General features: G+C 46.7%; 1 protein-coding gene across 3 annotated transcripts in view; it reads right to left on the bottom strand.

Moving 5' to 3' along the window:
- Nucleotides 1-12,655, bottom strand: part of SYTL1 (synaptotagmin like 1) — a 34,353-nt gene extending 21,698 nt beyond the window's left edge. For 2 of the 3 annotated variants that reach the window (XM_081201978.1, XM_081201980.1), the window contains exons 1-2: nucleotides 12,400-12,655; nucleotides 340-720 (exon numbers count right to left, since the gene is read on the bottom strand). In XM_081201978.1, coding sequence (XP_081058104.1) covers nucleotides 340-467 — 128 coding nt within the window. In that variant the 5' untranslated portion in view covers nucleotides 468-720; nucleotides 12,400-12,655. Of the gene's footprint in view, nucleotides 1-339; nucleotides 721-12,175; nucleotides 12,224-12,399 lie in introns of all 3 variants that reach the window. The other variant, XM_081201979.1, reaches the window with a different exon arrangement.
- Nucleotides 12,656-25,426: the final 12,771 nt, after the last annotated feature.

Genomic DNA, 25,426 nt, shown 5'->3' with positions numbered 1-25,426 from the left:
CTGTTTCGATTAGCGCAAGGAATCTCGAAAGGGGGAAAGGGAGGGGGGGTGCCTATAAAAAGTATGAACAAAGGCTATTTGCGGCGGCTTCACCATCACACTGGTGAGTGTGGCTCGCCCGCTCTGTTTTACTCAGCTGAATAAATTAGTGATTATGGGAATCTCCTCTGCCTACGACATTTATTGGCTTTTCAGTGACCAAGGCAGCTTGGGCCCGATTAGCGGACCCCAACAGGTGGGGCAGTGCCCTAATGGACCAGACTACATCAGCTGGTCCTGGTATAAGGAAGCCTCTGTGTCCATACATGTTGGAGCTACCACCACCAAGCTGCTTCTCACCTGATGCGTCCTTCCTCCGACATCCGCAGCTGCGAGTCTCTCCGCAGCACTTCCGCAATGGCGTTCTGCTCCTCCTCAGTCAGAAAGCTGAGGTCCAGCAAGGAGTCCATGCTAATGTCTTGATCCATGGGGGGCAGGGGGGGGAGGGGAAGTACTCCGTGTGAGAGTCGCAAGCCAACTTCACCAGGGTCTAAACGCTGCTCTTCTGAAAGGCCCTTCTGGTTTGGCTTGTCAGTACATCATCCTGCGACATGGAAACGGGAGGTCCAGCCAGCAGGCCAGTATTATTATCCCACTCTTTGCCATAGGCTCTAGGTGATGCTCCATGGGAGACTACACTCCGTCCGGATCGACCATTTTGAGAGACAAGGCCACAACCAGCTGAAAGAGAAAGGCAGGAAAGACACAATTTTAATGCCAGAAGCTCATTCTCAAGCGGAACACATTGATGTTAATTTAAAAATCAGTTGAACTGCCATGAATTGTTCCAAAGAACCTTGGGCACTGTAGTCGGCTGGGCCTCTGAGACAGCTATCTGAGATCCCTAGCCCTCCTCCCACAAAACTACAGTTCCCAGAGTTCCCTGAGGGAAGAGGGAATGACGAACAAGACCGTTCTACATCTGTGCTGTACAGATGTACCTAAACTAAAGGGTTTGTTTCCTATTACCAAGTACTGCTTTTGTGGAGAACGTCTCCCCAGGTGATTTCTGAGAAGAAATCTGTTGACACGGATTCCTTGTCCTTATTTTTAAACACCCCCTTGGGCAACGCCCTCCCATCATTATGGTCATGGGTCAAGGATGGTAGCAACTACAGCCCAAAGCATCTCTTCAGGAAACTGCTTCAGGAGTTCAGCTGTACACTGGTGGGTAATGAATAACAATGCTTCTGGATTATGGTTTTTCAAAGGAAAGCCAAACTGTGGACATGGAACAATTAGAGACAGCAGGGGTACTACGACAAGTCATCCAACCCCAACTGTGTTTATGGAGAGAGAGACACAGCTACAGTAGAAACAAGGCACACCTGCAGTACATCTGTGCTGCATCCTGAAGATGGAAGAGAAACGCAGTGGAAGAAAAATGCAGAGGGAGTGCCCTAAAGCAGGACACTTTGCAACAGCTTCTGTGCAACTTAAGGGGTGCAATTCAAGCAGACTGAACTAAGGCCTTGCCTGTGCTTTACATTTAAAGCTGTAACATACCACTCTAAACAGTCGCTCTATGGATTTGCATTTTGTTGTAATTTTATGATGTTTTAGGAATTTTAACACTATTTTGAATTCCTCCCCTAAATGTTAAGTAGTCTATTCAATTCAGTTCTCAATCAAAGGCAAACCTAGCTAATTTGCACTTTCCAGTACAATTTGCAAGGGAAACACTTTGTAATTCACACTTCTCCAAATTTTGCACTCCAGTAATGTGTGCAAAATACATGTACTAAAGTAAACTGCGCATACAAATACCTATTAGTGAAAACGAACAATAAGAATGCACTATACTAGGGGAAATAATTCTGCCTTGGGCACCAAAATACCTTGGACAGAATCTATAGATGTGTATTCCAGAAGTGTACCCCTGTTAGCCTATACCAATCTAAAGGTAAAAGGTGCATTTTAGAGGCTGAGAAGCTAAAGATCAAGAAAAATGCAAAAACCAAAAGAAAATGCTACAATAATGCGGATGTGGGTTTCACATTCCTGTTGCCTTGGGTTCTTGCTTTCTCAGCGTGCTATTGTGCAGGATGCCTCAACCTGACACTTTCTTGGTCCACTTCCTGTATCTGATGAAACAGCCCCTAAGCGACAAAAGTTCATGTCTCAATAATCTGGAAGAGGCATTTTTACTCAAGTCATATTAACATAGCCTCTTCACTTGCCCTGACCACCACTTCTGAACTGAGTGTTATCCAGTACTGAAATCCCATGTTAAATACAGATATCAAGCATTCAGAGATTACTTCAAAAATATTCGAATATTCAAAAAAGAGAGAGAAAGGAAGAAATACACTGGTGACGATTCAGCACCCAAACATGTAGACGAGACGATAATCCTGCCATCCAGAACAATTACAGGGAGGTTGTACCTTTTCAGTGGGATGCAAACATTTGTGCAACAAACACCTTCTGCTACCCCCAACCCGCAAAACAGGGAGCAAAGCAGGAAACCCAGTTTCATAGATCACAGGATGTGATGTGGTTTGTGCCTTTATCTAAAGCAGATAATGTGAACACCCAGATTAGTTTAAAACGCTAAAAGAAGAGCGCTGCTGGATCAGGCCAAACACCCATTTAGTCCAACATCCCTACATTAGCCATTCAGATGGACATGGGAAGCCCACAAGTAGATTATACGAGGCAGTGGCTCCCCAGTAACTGCCATTCAGAGCCATGTCGCTTTTGATCCTGGGTGTTGTAGGTACTTACTTACACAGCCACAACTTTGGGTGGCAGGGCGGGAAATAAATAAATAAATGGAGAGCAGAGGAAACCCATTCTCGGTTTATTTATTCCCACAACATCTGTGTAAAAGCTGTGATGGCTCTGGCTGCATCCCAGAGCCCTCGCATCTAAATCCGCACTAAAATGCTGGTTAATTTTCAGGAGGGATTAAATATATAGGTATATTATTATGCAAATTTATGCAGCATGTGGAGAATTTAATTTAAGTCTGGAAAGAGGAGAAACAAAATTGAGACCATCCCGAGGGCTGTGTGAAAAAAGGCTTCTCTCTGCCGGTCCTGAAACTCCCACCATTCAGCTTTATTGGGTGACCCTCAGCTCAGGTGTTATGAAAGCAGGGTTACTTTTATGGTCACATTCAATTTCCTTTCACATTTTGGGTGTTATAAGCGACTCCTAAGCCTAGAGTAGGTGTGGAGGCCCAACTTTATACCCCAAGATCTGCATTCTTTCCTGAGCAACCTTTTGGGAGGCACATGTGGGTGGGGCCAGAGGCAAAAGTGGGTGGAGCAACTAATGCAACTTTTACCATTGTACAATGGGCTAGCCCCCCCTCCTCTTTCCAGACAAGCAAGAGGGCCAGGGAGAGGTGCGGCTTGGAGAAAGTTCCAGGGGCCAGATGGAGAGGTCTGGAGGGCCACATTCAGCTCCTGGGTCTGTGGTTCCCCAGGAAAGCTGGGCAAGCTTTGCCAGACTGCTACCACTTCAGTCCCTCGCAGACACATGCACTCCCTTCATTTTCAGCCCAGCCCTTGCCCAAGTCCAGGATGGAAATCTGGGGAATTCCTACTTGCAAACACACACACCTGCACCCTGGAGAGATTTCAATAGGCTTTTCCTTTTCCTCTTTTACAGCCACCTGAAGTTTACTCTGTGCAAGGAATCACACCCTGCACAAACACAGCCTCTCCCTCCACACACACACACACACACACACACACACAGACACAGACACACACACACACACACGGGCTCAGCTCACAGCTTCCACTCTGCTGCTCCCTTCCCACAACATCTCTCCGGTTCAGGTTCAAGCCCAAGACACGGTTAAACATTGCTTGTTATTTAAAGAGCGTTCAGGCACTAAACAAAAAGGTTTGTCCATGTTCCAACTTTTTCCTCACTGCTTAGCAATTATGCAGGTGATCACAAAGACATTGCGGCAGGTGTTTCCTATTAAGGGCCATGTAGCGGGGGGATGGGAGGGGACCTCTGTTAATTACTAAACCTGCCCATTTCAAAATCACTTTGGTCAAGAATGCCAAGATACAGAGATTCTGATCATTTGTAGCATAGGCCCAGTCCTATAATCTGTAGTGTAGCAGTGGGTAGGTTATGGTGAGATGCAAGGAAGTACAGATCCAGGATTTTTTTTCAGAGCAAGGATATCATCTGATGAAGCACCAGGGTAATGGACAGCCCCACACCCCTTGCCAGCAGCGGGGAATTGGGTGCAGAAAAAATGCCTTGGGTCAGGCCAGCACTCATTGTTTGCAATGGGTGGCAAGAAATTTCAGGGGTGTGCAATATTGCTTACTGAATCACAAGAACTGAGTATAAACAGGCAACGTTGTTTCATTACTATAGGTTATTTACAGAGATGGGAAACCTTTTTCAGCATGAGGGCCACATTCCCTTCTGTACAATCTTCTGAGGGCCACATGCAAAAGTGGGTGGAGCAATAAATGTGAATGTTTCCTTTGCCCTGTAGGCTATGGTCTACATACACTCCCACCCCAGGGCCACTGAGGGGTGTGGCCAGTGGAGGAGAGAATGTGATTGGGGAAGTGTTCCAAGGGCCACGCAGCCCTGAGGTTCCACACCCCTGGCCCTGGGTTATATCAACCACATTTTATCTAAGACTATGTCACCTCCCCCGGCCCCCATCCTCCTCCTCTGGACTGTCAGCAATCTAGTTTCTAGCTTCCCCCTGAAACTCGTGTTGGGAAAGATATGGTGCAGCCTTGGGCAACTGGATGGAGGAAGGTTGCATAAGAAAGAGCCAGAAATATCATTATCTCCAGAATGAGGCAACCAGCTTGCTTGACAAAAAAAGAAGCCAGTCTTGGTTGTTTTTCCCTTGCCCAAAACTTCTGCCAAAGCTCTCTCAATCAGAGAGAGGGTTGATTGGAGAGCTGTGGCACCTAATACCAGAGGGCATAGGGCAATACCTGGTGGTTCAGGAAACAGAGCCTGGTTGCACCTGGCTGCTCAGGTATAGTGCTTGATGAGTAAGGGGTGGAGCAGACACGTTTATTCCATTTTTATAAAGCAGCATTCAAAATTATTTCTGCTCCTTCAGGTTATCACCATGTGCCAGTGGCAGAGAGAGCATCAAATGACGACAGATCAGGAGAAACCTTCTGTTGTTGTTGTTTTTTGGCTTCTGTATGTTCCATCTGAACTTTTCTTCAGCCTGAGGGCTACATCTCTAATACGTAACTTTTTGGGGACAACATTCCAGTGGTTGGTGGGTCCAGAGGAAAAGCAGAAGGGGCAGAGACAAAAGTGGGCAGAGCAATGGGTGGGACTCTTCCCTATGCACAGTAGGTGACATCCAAGCTGGGCAAGAGCAGGGAGTTTCTGCAAGCACAACTCAGCCAAGCCACAGGCATTATCACAGGTCAGCCAGGCGAAAGAACTCAAGGAAGGCACAGAGTGGGGCCAGTAGGGCCTGGAGAGAGTCCTGAGGGCCAGATAGACAGTCCTAGAGGGCCAAATTCAGCCCAGGCCAGAGGCTCCCAACCCCTCTGTTAAAAGACACACTGTGGGCTTAACACACCCAGCTCCTTCAACTGCTTTTCTCTCTGCCCCTGCAACTCATAGGCCACCATATCCACACATGCCCCAACTCGTTCCAAACACTTCCGTCTACAATACAGTGGTACCTCGGGTTAAGTACTTAATTTGTTCCGGAGGTCTGTTCTTAACCTGAAACTGTTCTTAACCTGAAGCACCACTTTAGCTAATGGGGCCTCCTGCTGCCACCGCGCCGCTGGAGCACGATTTCTGTTTTCATCCTGAAGCAAAGTTCTTAACCTGAAGCACTACTTCTGGGTTAGCAGAGTCTGTATCCTGAAGCATATGTAACCTGAAGCGTATGTAACCCAAGGTTCCACTGTAAAGGCATGCAAATGTTTCTGCAAATAGTTTGTGGTCATAAATGCCTTACTTTGCATAATGGCATTTTGAGTAAACAGCTTGGCTTGTGAAATGGGATGTGCCTCGTCCCCAAGGCGGGCAGGCAGGCCTGCCCACTGTTTTGAGGATGGAGGAGCGCCTTGCTCCGCCAAGGAACAAGGAAACGGGTCTTGACTCCAACCCAGAGATCCAGCCCGGGATTTGCCTAGCGCTCTTCCCAGAAAATCAACATTCAACTCTGAACCAGCCCAGCTCAGCCTGCTTTCCACCCTGAGGGACTCATTCCCCTGGGACAGGAAGAAGGAATTCCCCATTTCCCTCCCCCGCCACCCTGTGTTAACAAGTGCCCCACAGGCAGATTGGCGGCTGTCAGGCTGTTTTGCAGGCTTCATCCCCAGCCACCTGCAAAAGAGATCCAACCCTTCTCTCCCTTGATCTTCTCCCCACTCCCTTCAGGAGTGTGCAGCTTGCAGCCCGTCTCAACTTGTCCTCTTCAATCCATCTGAATCATATTCAGCCAAAAGCTGGCAGCAGCCATTTCATCAGGTTGCAGCAGAGGAAGGAGGAAAAGGGATGCAGCAGGGCCACTTTATGGGCACAGCTAAGAGTCTAGCACCTTTTGTGCCTCCTTCCCTGAATTGCTTCACTCTAACTGTTCATTAGAACAACTTGCAACTGATAACTTTGCTTTGCTGCTTTGCTTTTCTCCTAAACCATTTTCCTTCAGTGCTGCGTCTTTTTTTAAATTGCAAACCTGAGGGTAGAGACTCTCATTTATTGATTGCTTGATGATTTGTAAGCCTCTCCGAACCACTCTTAAGCCTTAAGCTATTTTCTAGTTTTAAAGAAATAAAATCACACCAGGCATCTGTTTTGCTCATTAAACTCAAGTTATCTTTTAAATGGCAGCATGAACAGTTCTTGCAGTTTCTTTTCTTTCCAATCCTAAATCCAACTCACCACATTTTTTCAGCAATATATTCATTTATTTATTTTAAATCCCCATGAAAATTTGTCAGCATTTTAGCCTGATATACACATTTGTATATACAATTGTGACTGATACACACATTGCAAGCAGTCCACACACCCCGCCCCTAACATAAGACATTTTTGTATGCAAGTTGTTTTCATGGTGTTACGAGAATTATAAGGTCTAAGATATAAAATGTACCAAGCAAACACATATATAAATATATAAAACGCATGTCTGAAACAGTACAGGAAAAAAGTCCTGAAACCATTTTCTCTCTCCCAAATTGACCTCAAATGTTTCTCTGCAAGGAGGGAGGAAATGGGAAAACCCTCCCCATTGTCTCTTCACTCACAAATCCTGCCTTAAACCTACAAAAGGACTCTATATGGGCTCTTGGGTACCCCATAAGGAAAAAGGAGCCGTTTTTTCTTATAACAATGGCCAAGTGGGGGATTTGAACCCTGGTCTCCCTGGTCCTAGTCCTGCACTCTAACCACTATGCCACAATAGCTCATCAAGTTTCCTTTCATAAAAACTCAGGAGTGATTAATAGGCTGTATACACTGAAGTCTATCCTACGATGGGGTTTATGACATATAGTTTATTTGCATGGTGACAAACCGCTGCTGTTGAAGTGAGATCAAATGCAGAAGTTTCCCAACCTTCTTGCACCGTGGCACAAAGGTGTGTAGTAAAGTGATTGGGGGGGCACACTGCCACTAGGTACCCCTGATTGTAGCCTTGTGAGGGGAACAGAGGTCTACTAACAACTTGCAGCACCCTTAACAAATGACAGATCACAGGATTATTGGGGGAGAAGCTATGGCTGTTTTAAATTGGTATAATATTAAAAGCATAGTGCAGATTAGGCCTAAATCCCCCCCCCCCCGGGGCCCCGAGCTAAATAGGGCCTATTGTGGTGTAGTGGTTAAGAGCGGTAGTCTTGTAATCTGGGGAACCAGGTTCGAGTCTCCGCTCCTCCACATGCAGCTGCTGGGTGACCTTGGGCCAGTCACACTTCTGTGAAGTCTCTCCGCCCCACTCACCTCACAGAGTGTTTGTTGTGGGGGAGGAAGGGAAAGGAGAATGTTAGCCGCTTTGAGACTCCTGAAGGGGAGTGAAAGGCGGGATATCAAATCCAAACTCTTCTTCTTCTTCTTCTATTGCCAGTTAAGTGGATGCTACCTTAAATCTTAACTGGATAAAAAGGTAAAGGTACCCCTGACCGTTAGGTCCAGTCGCCGCCGACTCTGGGCAACGCTCATCTTTTTCTATTGGCCGAGGGGGCCGGTGTTTGTCTGCAGACAGCTTGCGACGGGAGGTTGCTCGGTCCCAACTCCTTAACTGGATATGTTTGTATGTATTCTGGGATTGCTGCAACTCAAACACATTTCTTTTCTTGTTTTTGTTACCTTTGCAAATATTTTTTTAAAGAATTCAAACACATTAAAGTAACATTTCATATCTTGATAGTCACTTAAGTATGAGATGAAAGGCAGCAGCTCAGCATTTTTGTGTTCAGACAACCAAGAAAGAACCAGCTTAGACAAGGCCTGGATCTTGCCATGTGATTTAGAAACAAGAAGCTGTTATGCTAGAAAGGCATCATCATTCTATATAATATGGCATTTAAATCAATGTGATACCACTTTAAACAGTCATGGCTACAATTCCCAATCAACTTCACAGTGAACTATGGGAATTGTAGCTCTGTGAAGGGAATATGGGCCTCCTAACAACTCTCAGCACCCTTAACAAACTACAACTCCCAGGATTCTTTTCAGGAAGCCATGACTGTTTAAAGTGGTATCCTAGTGCTTTAAATGTATGGTGTGAATGTGGCCTGGCCAAACATGTTTTGGAGCATTGCTTTTAACTACCTCATTTTAAAAAAAAACTTGGGTCCTGCCCCCCAGCTGTTGTTGGACTACAACTCCCATCACTCCTGACAACCAGTTCTGCTAGCTAGGGATGGTGGGAGTTGTAGTCCAACAACAGCTAGGGTCCCAAGTTTGAGAAACACTGAGGTAGTTAAAAGCAGTGCTCCAAATTTCACAGTGACTGAAGTCATTGCTGTTCAGGAAGAAACCAACAACTCCAGGGTACATACATGCTTTTAGGTTTATAAAACACCTGCAGTCCAAGTGTTACAATTCAGTAACCAGTACAGTGGTACCTTGGGTTACAAGCACCTCAGGTTACAAACACTTCAGGTTACAGACTCCGCTAACCTGGAAGTAGTACCTCGGGTTAAGAACTTTACCTCAGGATGATAACAGAAATTGTGTGCTGGCAGCGCAGCGGCAGTGGGAGGCCCCATTAGCCAAAGTGGTACCTCAGGTTTAGAACGGTTTCAGGTTAAGAACGGACCTCCGGAATGAATTAAGTTCATAACCAGAGGTACCACTGCAATCCCAGACAATCAACAAATATTAGGGCTCATCCAGACTTCCGTTTGCCCTGTCACTTCCCTTCCGGGGAATCCCACTGCTTACTGCGAAATCAGAGCAAATGTCAATCAGGTTTTTCTGAGGAAAGCGGCGGGGCAAACGGAAAACTGCTAGGACCCAAGCCTAGAAATATTGACAGGAAAGCTCTCAGACCCATGCTTACTCATCACACGACAAGCGGAAGTGTGGGAGATTATAGAATCGTAAAGTTGGAAGGGGCCCTGCGGATCACCTAGTCTGACCCTCTGCAATGCAGGAATATGCAGTTGTCTCATACGGGGAATCGAACCTGCAACTTTGGCGTTATCAGCACCACGCTCTAACTAACTGAGCTAGGCAGGCTCCCTCAGTCTCAAACGATCGTGGTCCCATGAGCATCCCTTGAAGGCAAAGATGACTACTGTCTTGAGGAAATTGCCAGAAGCAAACTCAAGGACCAGAGTTCTTCTGAAGAACTAGGACCTTTACAGACACAAACAAACATGCCTCCTCCTCACACAAGGAGCCAATGTGGCTGAGGTCTTACCACACTCCTAAATAAGTTCAGGTTGCGGTTCTATTTCTGTCTCCGATGGAAACGAGAGAGAGGTGCTCAGCCACTACTGTGGGCGGGATACAGGAAAATAAGCAGTATACAGTGCACAAAATACAGAAGAGCACAGCAGAAACAAAAACAACCAGATGCACAAGCTGATCAAACTTTTGCAAATAGCCCCGTGACACACTAAAAGCACTTACAAAACTCCACCTGCTGGACACACAGGTACACCTTAGCCAAACAGAGAACACCCTCAGCCATATATGCATTTATATACAGCACACACCCCATACAAATGAGCTCAGGGTATGTTGCCAACTTTAATTGGATTAACGAATTAAACAATTAGTTGATTAACAGATAAAGGCCAATCTTAATTGGAGGGACTGCAAGATAAGGGTGCCCTTGTTTAGTTTCTGAGGCTATCAAACAGGAAACGAGACAAGAAAAAATATTAAAAGGAGAACATTCTTCCCAAATACGAGCAGTTAGTTGTTGCTTTAAGACAGCTCACATCCCTCCAAATTCCGACTAACCTAAGGAGAAGGAGCCTAGTGCTGTTTGACCCCATTGCACTTTCCTTTATCTATCTGCACCCAACTCTGGGGTGGGACACTACAGTCACCGTTTTTAACAGCTCATGGAACCTGGTCAAGCAGTTGCACATTTTGTGAGGAAAAAACATTACTGTCCTGGAGCAACTTGTTTCAGAGCAAAGGGGGTGATGACAGGCAACACCACTCCATGTTTGATTCCCGTCTAGGGATATGTGAATCTGTCAGATTTGGATTCTTTCATGCTCTCATTTTACCAACCTCAAGTTCAGTTCTCCCTGTTTCTGTACCAACTGGCCATTTCCCCCACAAAAATCTGCACAAAATCCATATGCATTTTCACAACAATTTCTCCTAAAATATGCAGTTTGGTGCCCAATTTTATCTAATATAAGCTTTTTGCTAACCTTTCCCTCTAATGCAGAGCTGTTTCGTACATCATTTTCACCAATCTCTGCATTTTTTGGTTTGGCAAACTGCTCTACAAAAATTCAGAGAAGTATGCATTTTGAAGGACAGCTATGCCTTCGCTCAGGAATTGCAAATCAGGTAGCATGAAAACGCAAGCTGAACAAAATGCTCCAGTTTTTGCCAGCTGCTAAAAGCACAGGGATCTTGCATGCAAAGGGATGGACGGCCTACCGACTTGCCAGTTCACTGCCTTTGCTGTTTTTATTGGGGTCGCGCATGTGCCACCTCTGGGACAGCAGTGCACTTTGGTAATTTTAGACTCTAGAGCCAATGGTCTCCTGGCTGGGGCCGGGGAGCTTTAAATAGTAATGTGCATTCCTTCACTTACTTCAAAATGGTTACATAGGAACGCAGGAAGCTGCCTTACACTGAGCCAGTCCAACAGTCCATTTAGCTCAGTACTCTCTGCACTGGCAGCAGTGGCGTAACGTGGGGGGTGCAGGGGGGGCCGGCCGCACCGGGCGCAACATCTGGGGGTTAGGGTTAGGGGGCGCATATCCACGGGTTAGGGGGCGCAAATCCACGGGTTAGGGGGCGCAAATTACTTGCCTTGCCCCAGGTGCTGACAACCCACGCTACACCACTGACTGGCAGACAGCTGCTCTTGAGGATTTCAGACCGGGAGTCCCAAGACCTTCTGCATGCAAGGCTCCACCACCAAGCTATACCTTCCCCTTGACTTCAGAGACTACAATTGTAAAATTGGCCCTGCTGTGATTGGAGACCCTCCTGCCTCAGGTGGGGGCTCTGCACTTTTGCCCCACAGTCCCACCCTGGCAGCACCACTAGCTCTGAGGTGCCTGGGGACCCCCTTAGGAGACCCCTCTCTCAGTGGGACTCCGTCACTAGGGAGCTGGGTCTGCAAACCAACCGTTCTTTCACACAAACACACCCTGCCCTGCCAATCTTCTTGGGTGCTCCACGCGAAGGGGGAAGTGTGGCGGCTTTGAGTGGCATCAAAACAGGAGAACAGGGCAAGGCAGGATTTTGTGGCAAAGGGGTCTTACAGCATGCAGAGTGAGCAGAGGGGCTCCCGGAAACACAAGAACGCTGGCTCACCACATTTTGAAACCAGTAAAGTCAAGTAACAAGGGGGGCCCACCTTTCAACCCCCCCCCCCCAAAACAGCCCATTAAATCCAAGCCTAAAATGACTGAAATTGCACCGCGGGCATAGCATATGCATACTGTAGCTCTCGGGCAACCAGCATGGGCAAGCGGCCACCACACACAAATATACATACACTTCCCTCCAGGCACTCCCCAAACAGGTATTCGCAGCTGAACAGGATCTGGGAGACGGAGAGACAAGCAGAAACTTGAGAGCCAAACCAACTCCGCAGCATATTACACAGTTCCTTCCCTCCCGGATCCTGTCTCAGCTCTCCCATATGCTCCTGCAAAGGTGGGACTCCTGAGCCTCACGCCCGAAGCGTTTGCCAACAGGAAAGGAGAAGGAGGAAGTTACCTGCCCAGGTGGGGTCCCTACCCTGCAAGACCCAGCCGGCCACAGGAAGGTGGGGTGTGCGCGACTGAGTGTCACTGTGGCAGCAGAAGGATCCTGGAGGAGCCTCCCCGGCTCTTTTTCAAGCAAAGCAGAAGTTTGCTCTCTTGAGTCATCCCCACTTTCGTCTTCCTCCTCTGCCTGCCTTGTACTTTCTCAATGCAGCTCAGAAACAGCCCCAGCAGGAGAGCTGAGTCAAGCGGGGAGAGAGAGAGAGAGAGAGAGAGAGAGAGAGAGAGAGAGAGAGAGAGAGAGAGAGGAGAGGAAACACCTACCCACAAAGCTTGCGGGAAAGCCGGGCCTGGAACCAAAGCTGCTACCTGGGCCGGAGTGGACTGCAAGGATCGAGCCTCTGAAGACTGACATTTGGAGATGTCTAAGGAGCCCAGCTGGTGGGTCGGGTGTCCATGCAAAAAGTGGCTTGGAACTCATAAGGAGGGGAAGGAATTTGATTCAGTCCACATGTAAAAGTGAACAGGCCTAATTCACATTTTCCAAAACAATACATGAGCAGAAGCCATCTTCAAAACCTGCTTTTTGCATTGCCATTCGCTAGCCGAGTAATGCGTACAAAAATGCATATACTAAGGTAAAGTGTGCATATTGATGTATATTAGTGAAAATAACATAAAGCTCTATTAGGGGAAATTGCTTTGTAAAAGTGCATACATTTGGCAAATTTGCATAGAAAAATATGCATATCAGGAGAAATTCACACTAAAATGCTGTTGGGTTTTCATGAGGACCTTTAAAAATAATAATAATTGCAAGTTGATGTGGAAATGTGGGGAACATAAATTCAAATTGGAAAAACGAAAAGCCAAGGGACACCGACAGATGATCCAATCTCTCAACTTCAGTTTCTTATGCTCCCATTCTTCAGCTCAGTTTGCCGCATGTCTACACCAGTTTGTGATTTTTTTCATATTTATAACAAAATTTTATTTACAAATGTTGATTATCGCAAACATATATGTAATCTATATGCAGTCTGCATATTTACAATAAAGCAAAGACACTATGTGGTTGAATATTGTCCTGATGGTTGATGAACAAATAAGAACTTGGACAATTGTTTATTATCTACTGTATTATGTTAAATTTGACACTCTGATAGTTCATGTTTATCAAATCAATCTAACACTGATGGAGCACTATTTTTGCTATACATATTTTTGCAATGTGTGGGTGTGTTTTTTAAAGTCCTCATGAAAATCTGTTAGCATTTTATTGCAAATTTTCCCTATGCACTTTTTCCCCCAAGCAGATTTCCCTAGATGCATTTTTGTGCATAGTTCTCGCCAATATTCTTTCCCCTAATATACATGTTTTAGTTGGAGAACTGGAGAATTTCTAAAGATAGATGCATTTTTATTCAATTCTTGTTTTGGGATGTGTGAATTAGGTAGGGTTCACTTTAAAATGTGAGAGGAACTGAGTTCCTGCCTCAGCCCCATTTGGGCATAGAGAAGACAGCTGGATCTCACAGCAACTAGCCTGTGGTTACAAGATCTTAATCTTCTTCTCCAACTCTCAGAGGAAGGTGTAAATTCTCAGAGTGAGGGGCCAGAATATTCCCCACACCCTTTATCTCTCAACACAATCACCTCTCACATTTCCTCTGAGGAGCTCAAGAGTGGCAGACTCAATAGTCACCTTATTTTATCCTACCCTGCAAAGTAGGTTGAATTGGGGACATGTGAGTGGCCCAAGGTGACCCAGTGACCTTTGTAGCTCAGCAAAGATTTGAATATGAGATTCCAAGTCCAGCACTCTAACCACTAACACCAGGGTTTGCCAGACTTCAGGGGCCTGTGAACCACTTTGCAAACCAGAGTAACTGTTGAAAACACCACACACAAACCCCCAGAGCCAAGCTGGCATTGAAACCTATTCTGTTGGCCTCATTCAAGCCTGACAATTTCACATAAGGAACTGATGGTCAGACTACCCGATGGTTTGGACTACCCAAGTCACAGATCCGCACCTCCTCTATGAGAAAGCATTGCATTGTTTCAGCCCAATGCTTTCCTTAGGAGCAAGAGCATGGGTAGGCAAACTAAGGCCCGGGGGCCGGATCCAGCCCAATTGCCTTCTCAATCCAGCCCAGGGGCAGTCCGGGAAGCAGCATGTTTTTACATGAGTAGAATGTGTGCTTTTATTTAAAATGCATCTCTGGCTTATTTTTGGGGCATAGGAATTCATTCACCCCCCCCCAAAAAAATACTCCGGCCCCCACAAGGTCTGAGGGACAGTGGACTGGCCCCTTGCTGGAAAGGTTTGCTGACCCCTGAGGAAGACACTGTCAAGGGCCCCCTGCCAAGAAATATCCAAAGTATGTAGGAACTTGGGCTACATCACAGGGGCAGGAACAAAATAGATCGGGAACTACTGGTAGATCTCTGGGTGATATGCTGCGGCAACAACAAAACAACTTCCCCCTGAAATTATACTGCTAAAATGAGTAAAGCTGGGAGGAAGGAGCTGATCAGGAACAGATATTTGGATGGAAGGACTGTGAACTCACCTCAGTTCCATTACTCGAGACAAATTCCCAGCCTCCAAAATCTTTAAGTGCATGCCTTTTGTACCTGGCTCCAGTTATGGGTGTGTGGTAGAAAACAAAGTTGATCTTGCCAGCTGGAAGGCTGTTCACCTCTGCATTGAATCACATCAAAACATGCCTTTTGACAATTTCTAGCCACTAGAGGGAAGCCTTGAACTGTTCTGTGGGTAATGAGAAGTTACAGTGTTTAGTCACCTTTGTAGGGCATCCTCTATCACCTAGAGGGGGCACGTGAGGGTGCCTGGAGCTTCAAACAAAGTGGAATTGTGCTAAATTTTCAAAGTGTAGAATTTGGGGAGCTGGGTAGTATGCAAAGGGAAGGCCACAGGCTGCATTTTTAACACTCAATAGCTACTTAACTGCGCAGTATTCTGCATGTTGGGGATGCAGGTGGCACTGTGGGTTAAACCACAGAGCCTAGGACTTGCTGATCAGAAGGTCGGTGGTTTGAATCCCCGCGACAGGGATTGCTCAGACCCTGCTCCTGCCAACTTAGCAGTTCGAAAGCACGTCAAAGTGCAAGTAGATAAACAGTACTGCTCCGGTGGGAAGGTAAACGGCGTTTCCGTGCGCTGCTCTGGTTCGTCAGAAGCGGCTTAGTCATGCTGGCCACATGACCATGCCGGCTCCCTCGGCCAATAAAGCGAGATGAGCGCCGCAACCCCAGAGTCGGACACGACTGGACCTAATGGTCAGGGGTCCCTTATTGCACTGAGTTCAATGGAACTTGTTGTTGTTGTTTAGTCGTTTAGTCGTGTCCGACTCTTTGTGACCCCATGGACCAGAGCACGCCAGGCACTTCTGTCCTCCACTGCCTCCCGCAGTTTGATCAAACTCATGCTGGTAGCTTCAAGAACACCATCCAACCATCTCATCCTCTGTCGTCCCCTTCTCCTTCTGCCCTCCATCTTTCCCAACATCAAGGTCTTTTCCAGGGAGTCTTCTCTTCTCATGAGGTGGCCAAAGTATTGGAGCCTCAGCTTCACGATCTGTCCTTCCAATGAGCACTCAGGGCTGATTTCCTTAAGAATGGATACGTTTGATCTTCTTGCAGTCCATGGGACTCTCAAGAGTCTCCTCCAGCACCATAATTCAAAGGCATCAATTCTTCAGCGATCAGCCTTCTTTATGGTCCAGCTCTCACTTCCATACATCACTACTGGGAAAACCATAGCTTTTACTATACAGACGTTTGTTGGCAAGGTGATGTCTCTACTTTTTAAGATGCTGTCTAGGTTTGTCATTGCTTTTCTCCCAATAAGCAGGCGTCTTTTAATTTCGTGACTGCTGTCACCATCTGCAGTGATCATGTAGCCCAAGAAAGTAAAATCTCTTACTGCCTCCATTTCTTCCCCTTCTATTTGCCAGGAGGTGATGGGCCCAGTGGCCATGATCTTCGTTTTTTTGATGTTGAGCTTCAGACCATATTTTGTGCTCTTTTCTTTCACCCTCAATAAAAGTTTCTTTAATTCCTCCTCACTTTCTGCCATCAAGGTTGTGTCATCTGCATATCTGAAGTTGTTGATATTTCTTCCAGCAATCTTAATTCCGGCTTCGGATTCATCTAGCCCAGCCTTTCGCATGATGAATTCTGCATATAAGTTAAATAAGCAGGGAGACAATATACAGCCTTGTAGTACTCCTTTCCCAATTTTGAACCAATCAGTTGTTCCATATCCAGTTCTAACTGTAGCTTCTTGTCCCACATAGAGATTTCTCAGGAGACAGATGAGGTGATCAGGCACTCCCATTTCTTTAAGAACTTGCCATAGTTTGCTGTGGTCGACACAGTCAAAGGCTTTTGCATAGTCAATGAAGCAGAAGTAGATGTCTTTCTGGAACTCTCTAGCTTTCTCCATAATCCAGCGCATGTTTGCAATTTGGTCTCTGGTTCCTCTGCCTCTTCGAAATCCAGCTTGCACTTCTGGGAGTTCTCGGTCCACATACTGCTTAAGCCTGCCTTGTAGAATTTTAAGCATAACCTTGCTAGCGTGTGAAAGGAGTGCAATTGTGTGGTAGTTGGAGCATTCTTTGGCACTGCCTTTCTTTGGGATTGGGATGTAGACTGATCTTCTCCAATCCTCTGGCCACTGCTGAGTTTTCCAAACTTGCTGGCATATTGAGTGTAGCACCTAAACAGCATCATCTTTTAAAAGTTTAAATAGTTCAGCTGGAATACCATCACTTCCACTGGCCTTGTTATTTGCAGTGCTTTCTAAGGCCCATTTGACTTCACTCTCCAGGATGTCTGGCTCAAGGTCAGCAACCACACTACCTGGGGTGTACGAGACATCCATATATTTCTGGTATAATTCCTCTGTGTATTCTTGCCACCTCTTCTTGATGTCTTCTGCTTCTGTTAGGTCCTTACCACTTTTGTCCTTTATTATGGTAATCTTTGTACGAAATGTTCCTTTCATATTTCCGATTTTCTTGAACAGCTCTCTGGTTCTTCCCATTCTGTTGTTTTCCTCTATTTCTTTGCATTGCTCGTTTAAGAAGGCCTTCTTGTCTCTCCTTGCTATTCTTTGGAAATCTGCATTCAATTTCCTGTATCTTTCACTATCTCCCTCGCATTTTGCTTGCCTTCTCTCCCCCGCTATTTGTAAGGCCTTGTTGGACAGCCACTTTGCTTTCTTGCAATGGAACTTGTTCCCTGGTAATTCCATCAGGCTGCCTGAATGGGAGAGATAGGAAGCAGGGCTCATTCCATCCACTCTGCTCCAGGACCAGCTCCTCCAGGCGCCTCCTAGCCCTGAACTGTTTCCCTGCCACCTGGCCGTTCTAAGAAATACTAAAATAATGAATGGAAAAAAATGTTTAAAATAACTTTTGTAAAAACAAACAAACAAACAAACAAACAAACAAACGCACGCAGAAGCCTTTTATTAGGAATTGTAGGTACCAGCATTCCAAAGGAACAGAAAATACTTTTCATGTATGTGACAACAGCAACGCAGATGCTACTAGCCCAGAGATGGAAAGAAGACCAAGTCCCTACCAGAGAGGAATGGCAAACCAAGTTGTTGGACTATGCCAAAATGACAAAACTGACCGGAAGGCTCAGGAACCAAGAAGACCAAAACTTCAACAAAGAATGGGAAACAATTATAATTCATCTAGGAGACCACTGTAAGCAGATGAAAACCTTCTGCCAGTCATTTCTGCCAGTTCCATGTAGTCCATCACATTCATCTGTCATTCTTCCAGTGTGGGTCTTAGCAGGATTTTAATAACACTTGTAATGTAGCGAATATTATGGATAATATGGAAAGATATAAAATATGGACTATGAAATAATATGCAGTTAAGAAGGTGGACAATAGGATCCATGGAGGCGAAGATGGGAAGTCCAGCGATTTGGAGAAATCTCTAAATAGGGATATGTAATTTGGATTGTTATAATCCTATATTTGTAAAATCAAATAAAATTATTACCGTATTTTTCGCCCCATAGGACGCACCGGCCCATAGGACGCACCTGGTTTTTTTGGGGGGGGGCAATAAAGGAAAAAAAAAATATTTCCCCCCAGGCGCTTGTGGGGCCGGCAGCGGGGAGAAGCACGCGTGTGATGGCCTGGGATTCCGATTCGGAGGATGAAACAGAGGAATCCCAGCCTGCACAGGAGTCCCCGCCTCCAGGGCCAGCTGAACTGGGGCAAGGCCTAGAGGCTGAAGAGCCTGCACCTGTGGCAGTGCAGCAGGAGCTGGCCCCAGGTGAAGTCCTCCTGGCCCCAGAGGGGCCTGATGACTCAGTGGCCACAGGTGAGCCTCCTCCAGGGCCCAGTAACCCTTCGGCCTCTCCTGATCTGCAGAGGCTTAGGGCAGAGAGGCGAAGGGAACTAGTTGCCCCCAGGAGGAGTGCTCGCCTTAAGGCCAGAGTAGGCGGGGCTCCTGGGGGTCGGGACCGCCCCTGACCTTAGAAGAGGATAAAAGCCCACTCATCCCGGCCCCAGGTTGCGGGAGCAACGTCGTTGTTGGCTTCGGACCTTCCTGTGATCCTGATCCTTGCTCGGCCTCCTGTTCCTGACTAACCGGTACTCCTGTTCCCTGCTCGGCTTCCTGTTCCTGACTATCCAGTACTCCTGTTCCCTGCTCGGCCTCCTGTTCCCGACCATCCGGTGTTCCTGTTACCTGCTCAGCCTTCTGTTCCAGCGTTCCTGTTTCCCGCCCGTCTCTCTGCATCGGACCTCGCCCCGCTTCGTGTGGACTCTGCTACACTCACGGTACCTTACCCCCGGGACCAGCACAACGCGTCTCCCCGCCGTCAGCCTCCAAACCACATCGGGAGACAGCGGCGTGGTGGCGTTCCGCCTCCCCGCTGTCCCCCGCGCTTGTGGGGCTGGCCCTGGGGCTCTCCTGAAGCCTGGAGAGTGAGAGGGGTCGGTGCGCACCGACCCCTCGTGCTCTCCAGGCTTCAGCGAAAGCCTGCATTCGCCCCATAGGACGCACAAACATTTCCCCTTCATTTTTGGAGGGGGAAAGTGCGTCCTATAGGGCGAAAAATACGGTACTTATATATGTAAAAAGGGAGGCTTGGGTGGTGGTGAGTTGGGGCGGCACCTTCCCATTTCATATCGGGTGACGAAACAGGATGGCACTGTCCTTGCCTGTCCCTCAAAAATGCCATCTAAGAAGAGGAAAGGAATTCCTGCAGCAGGGCACTTTCCCTCCCCTCCCCTTCTAGAATGTACTCGCTGTAAAATGGAAGACCCTGCAGGAGACCAGTCTTATAGCACACCGTCAACCCAAGTGGAGGCAATGATCTTCTTGTCATTGCCCCAGTCCCATCCTTGAAACTAAAGTCTGTAAAAAGGAAAGAAGGAGACACTCTAAGCAGAACAGGAGAGAACTGCCTTCTACTGAGCTCATTCACAGTACTGTCTTAAGCATATGCGGCACCAGGGTGCAAAGATCCACCCAGCACCCCTAGGTTGCCCAGAGTTGTTGACCTTTTTTAGGGGGGGATCCCCAAAGTTGTTGACTTTTTTTAAGGAAATAGTTGTTTACCGTATTTTTCACTCTATAGGATGCACCAGACCATAAGACGCACCTAGTTTTAGGAGGAGGAAAACAAGAGAAAAAAAATTCTGAATCTCAGAAGCCAGAACAACAAGAGGGATCGCTGTGCAGTGAAAGCAGCGATCCCTCTTGCTGTTCTGGCTTCTGGGATAGCTGCGCAGCCTGCATTCGCTCCATAAGACGCACACACATTTCCCCTTACTTTTAAGGAGGGGGAAAAGTGAGTCTTATAGAGCAAAAAATACAGTACCTTTAGAATCTTTAGGGACTCGCAGGGACTCACAGCACCAATCAAAAGGGGTGCCAGCATCCCACGCACAGGGGCGTACGAAGAGGGGTGCAGGTTCTGTGGTGGGGGGGACAAAATGTTGGGCAGCACGCACAGTCGCCATGCTGTCTGCCCGCTGCCTCCCCCCCCCGCATGGCGGTTAACTGTTTCGGCTGCGCGCGCAGCACCCGGAGCGCCGTGTAACATTGTGGGCACTGTGCGATGCATCCTGTTGTGTGCACCAAGCTGTGGGTTCCTTTGCTGGCTTTTCCGCTGTCGGCACATGCTCCCAGCGCCGTCCAACGTGGGGTGCCAATGCAGAGTGATGGGGGATGCAAGCGGCATTGGAGGCAACATCTCTGGACAGATAGCCCGTCAGATATCCGGACAGATAGCCTGACAGATAGCCTGTCAGCCAGCCTGTCAGATATCTCCTGTTAAGCCTCTTAATATGCAAAAAGTTTACTTAAGGGGCTTTTCTGAGAAACATGTAGACCCAGAGTACCTGGTCCCAGCCTCTCTTCGGCCTGTAACAGTTAAAACTCACTCTCCCATGAGAAGGGACAGCCCAGTGAAGAGTTGGCCCAACAACCAAAAATTGTTGGCTCCAAGTTGAAAATAGAAAATGGAATGGTAGAGGGAGAATGGAGAATGAATCCTAAATTAAAGCTAGCATTTTTCAAGATGATGTGTTTGTGTGTGAGAGAATTATGCGGCCAGCATCATTTGGGGTTTTTATTTTCTCTCCTCCCACTGAACTACAGAATACAGAAACCGTTAGATATCACAATGGGGAGAAGGAAGTGCAAAAGCAGGTTATTCATCCTTACAACAGCTGCGGCAGACTCTGCCAAGGGGCTGTTATACATTTGCTCGGGCAGAAAATGCAGCAGTTTGTGGTAGTCAGCTGATCCAAAGACCTGTCACAGTTACTGTGAACTGAAAAACAAGAGCAGCTGTCCTATCCATTGGCTCAGGGATAGCCAATTATTGCACTAAATGAGCCATTTTCTTTTCTGGGCAGTGGTGCTTGGGCCAGAAAGGTGGTGTGCTTCAGAACCTGACCCTTTCACCAGTCAGGCTCCATAATGAACGTTTTTGTTTGCTGTCATGTCACAGAAAGAGGAATGTGGCTGGTGAATACTCTTGGCCTTCTCCTTGGGCTTGATCTTCCCTGCACTCCAGAAGGACTCCCACTGTGAACTGGATCAGGGACCCTGTAGTACTATCTCTTTGCTGTTGGAGGAAATACTATTCCTGACCAAAGTGGGAAAATGAGCAACAATTTCACCTTGTTGCCTTGTGGAGGAGCGAGGGCAGTCAACAATAAATTATTATTATTATTATTATTATTATTATTAGCTATTGTACCCATGCGGGAACCCCAAAAAACTCTGTCTGCTTCCACAAGGCAGAAAATCAACTGGGGATCCTGAAGGAGGAAGTGATCTGGAGACAGCTTCCTGATGGGGTGTGTGGGTGGGTGTGGTGTGGGACTTCCACAGCTACCTGGCCGTCTGTCCCGGCTCTCCACAAAATCAGATAGTACAGTGTTTCCCAACCACTGTTCCGCGGCACACTAGTGTGCCGCGAGATGTTGCCTGGTGTGCCGCGAGATGTTGCCTGGAGGGAGGCGGGCGAGTCGGGCGGCGAGAGGCGGGGCGGCGGCGGCGAGGAGAGGCCGCCCAGCGTGGGGCTCTCGCCGTCTGCCTGCCTGGCTGCCTGCGAGCTCGGCGGGCAGCGCCTCCGTCTGCAGCGCCCGCCTCGCGGCTCTCATTCCCTGCCCCTGCCAAAGCTCACCCAGCCAAGCCGCGCTCTCCTTCCTGCCTCGCTTTGCTGCCTCCTCCCCCCCCACCCCCAAAGCTTGGAGGTTCCCCGGCAGGAAGGAGGGAACTTAATCCTCTCCAAGGGCTGCGGAAAACAGACATGCAAATGGGGGCTTGCCAGCTCTTCAAGCGCCGCCGGCTTTATTCGGGAATTACCGCCCGCCGAGCCCGGTAACGCTGACAGGCCGAGCCGCGGGGCTTGGCAGCGCAGCCGGCAGAGTGTGGGAAAGGGCGGCCGCCACGCGCCGGGCAAGGCGAGACTCGACGGGGAGGACACCGGCAGCAGCGCCCCCCCCGAAACCCGCTCTGGGCAGGTAATTCACAGAGAGTGGACAGAAGGAAGCCTTAAAGGGCTTCAGCCTCCCAGAGTGGCGGGGAATAATAATAATGATGATGATGATGATGATGATGATGATGATGATAATAATAATAATAATAATAATAATAATAATAATAATAATGATGATGATGATGATAATAAAATTGACAGGTGGTGTTTTTCTAGGTGAGGGGGTGGGGACTGTAATAACAAAAAAATCAGCTGTATATCAACCGCTGTTTTGCAATGAGGAATTGCAAATAAGGAAGATCAAAAGGAGAATTTTTTTGGGGGGGGACTCTCTTCCTCTTCCTCCTCCTCCTCTCGTTCTTGCTCCTCTTCCTGGCAAAAGGGCTGCTGAGACCCCTTCTCTCTTGGGTGCCGGTGGGTGCTGTGACGTTGACGCTGCTGTGGCAAGTGCCTTTACTTAGCAGAGTGCATTCCCCTTTACACAGGAGAGGAGGGAAAAAATTGAAACTTACACTTTCGTGCGTCCCTCCCGACGTGACGCTGCGCGCTGACGTCACGGGGCTGTAATGGTGGTGTGCCTCGAGATTTTTTTCATCAAACAAGTGTGCCTTTGCCCAAAAAAGGTTGGGAAACACTGAGATAGTAGTCCAAAGGTTTCTAGTTTATAGCATTCATTGATACAGGGAGCAGGTGCATCAGTTCCTTTAGGCACAGTTGCTGTAGCCACAGGAAGTTGGAGCAACCGCAAATACCCACAAACAGGTATTTAAGTCCTGGTGTCCAGCAGATGATGTTTGGCCAGATGTTCACTTCTATGCACCAGCTGATCTAAGTGCTCCTTCCTTCTGTAACTCCTCCTAGATAAGGTAGACTGGTGATGGCGGTGGGGCTCTGAAAGCTTGGGTGGCACCAGAGACTCCAGCTACTTCTCTTCCCTTGGCTGGTCAACCTTCCCCTCTTGCTCTCATTGCACTGGCCCCTTCCCTTGCTAGAGAGTGTGTAGGGGGGTTACTGAAAGGGGAGTACTCCTGACAGGCAGCAGAACCTACTGGACCCTTCTCCTGGATTGGATTGTAATTTGGAATATAATGTGTTTTTTATTGGATTATTAAATTGGAAAACTCAATAAAATATTATGAAAAAAATGTTATAATACATTATAATTTTCAGTATGTCTAGAACACATCTTCTGATCTGCCAGTGCAAATTTAGCTATCAGTTGTGTAATGTATACCAGCTGGAAGTTCCATTACCACTTTGTGAGGCAATTGATCAGAGTACAATTGAAGAGCAGATGACAAATGAACCTTTAATTATCATTACCACCAGCACAGCCTTAATGAATACAAAGTAAAGCATTAATATGTACAGGGGGATAAGATGCCCCAAACTGCTTGCTGGGTGTCCCCACCCTGAACTTTTTAGGCTGGTTACAGGGCAGCTAAGCAGAGCTTTTCTTATGTTGCAAGTGATTATAAAGCTATGCACAGCTCCAAGCATCTGTCCCAAACACTTTCCAGTTTTCTGTCATGCTTATTATTATTATTGTATCTTAAGCATTTTTTTTATGCTGATAGTAGTAGATAGGTAGCCGTGTTGGTCTGCCATAGTCAAAATAAAAAAATTCCTTCCAGTAGCACCTTAAAGATCAACTAAGTTAGTTCTTGGTATGAGCTTTCGTGTGCATGCACACTTCTTCAGATACACATCTGTGTATCTGAAGAAGTGTGCATGCACACGAAAGCTCATACCTTTTATGCTGATGTGAGGTTTTTTTTAAAAAAATAATTGAATAGATGAACTCATTTAAAATATAGATTCAGGTGGATAGCCGTGTTGATCTGTCATAGTCATAATAAATAACAAACTGATAGATGAAAAATCTTTTTTAATAATTCCAGTGGCACCTTAAAGATCAACTAAATATAAGCTTTCAAGGTATGAGCTTTCGTGTGTAATACACACTTCACCAGATACTCTGAAGCAGAGATTGCTTCAACCTTATAACTGTTGATGACTGTTATGGCGGTTGGTTCCACAGGGAAGGGCAAGGGATATTTAAAGGATCATAGAATCATAGAGTTGGAAGAGACCACAAGGGCCATTGAGTCCAACCCCCTGCCAAGCAGGAAACACCATCAGAGCACTCCTGACATATGGTTGTCAAGCCTCTGCTTAAAGACCTCCAAAAAAGGAGACTCCACCACACTCCTTGGAAGCAAATTTCACTGTCGAACAGCTCTTACTGTCAGGAAGTTCTTCCTAATGTTTAGGTGGAATCTTCTTTCTTGTAGTTTGGATCCATTGCTCCGTGTCCGCTTCTCTGGAGCAGCAGAAAACAACCTTTCTCCCTCCTCTATGTGACATCCTTTTATATATTTGAACATGGCTATCATAGCACCCCTTAACCTCCTCTTCTCCAGGCTAAACATGCCCAGCTCCCTTAGCCATTCCTCATAAGGCATTGTTTCCAGGCCTTTGACCATTTTGGTTGCCCTCCTCTGGACACGTTCCAGTTTGTCAGTGGAACGTTTGTCAGTGGATAGATGACCAAAATTAGCTTTAGTATGTATAATGGGACATGAATCCAATATCTCTATTCAGATCAGGTCTCTCCATAGTTTTTAGTTTGGTAATGAGTTGTAATTCAGCAACTTCTCTTTCAAGTTCTAGTTACACATAGGTGTTGGTCTGCCGTAGTCGAAACAAAATAAAATAAATAAAATAAAATTTAAAAATTCCAGTAGCACCTTAAGTTAGTTACTGGTATGAGCTTATCTGAAGAAGTGTGCATGCACAGGAAAGCTTATACCAATAACTAACTTAGTTGGTCTCTAAGGTGCTACAGGAAGGAATTTTTTTATTATTTTATTTTATTTATTTTATTTTGTTTCTCTTTCAAGTGTATTTCTAAAATTCTTTTGCAATAAGACAGCCACTCTAAGATCATTTAAAATATGAAGGTGAAGCAAAAATACAAGATAGACTTTCATTCGTCATTGGGCACATACAAACTATAT

Source organism: Podarcis bocagei, assembly GCF_964188305.1.
Source record: "Podarcis bocagei genome assembly, chromosome: 7".
In the NCBI taxonomy this organism is placed as follows: domain Eukaryota; kingdom Metazoa; phylum Chordata; class Lepidosauria; order Squamata; family Lacertidae; genus Podarcis; species Podarcis bocagei.
This window is presented reverse-complemented; position numbering and strand designations above follow the sequence as displayed.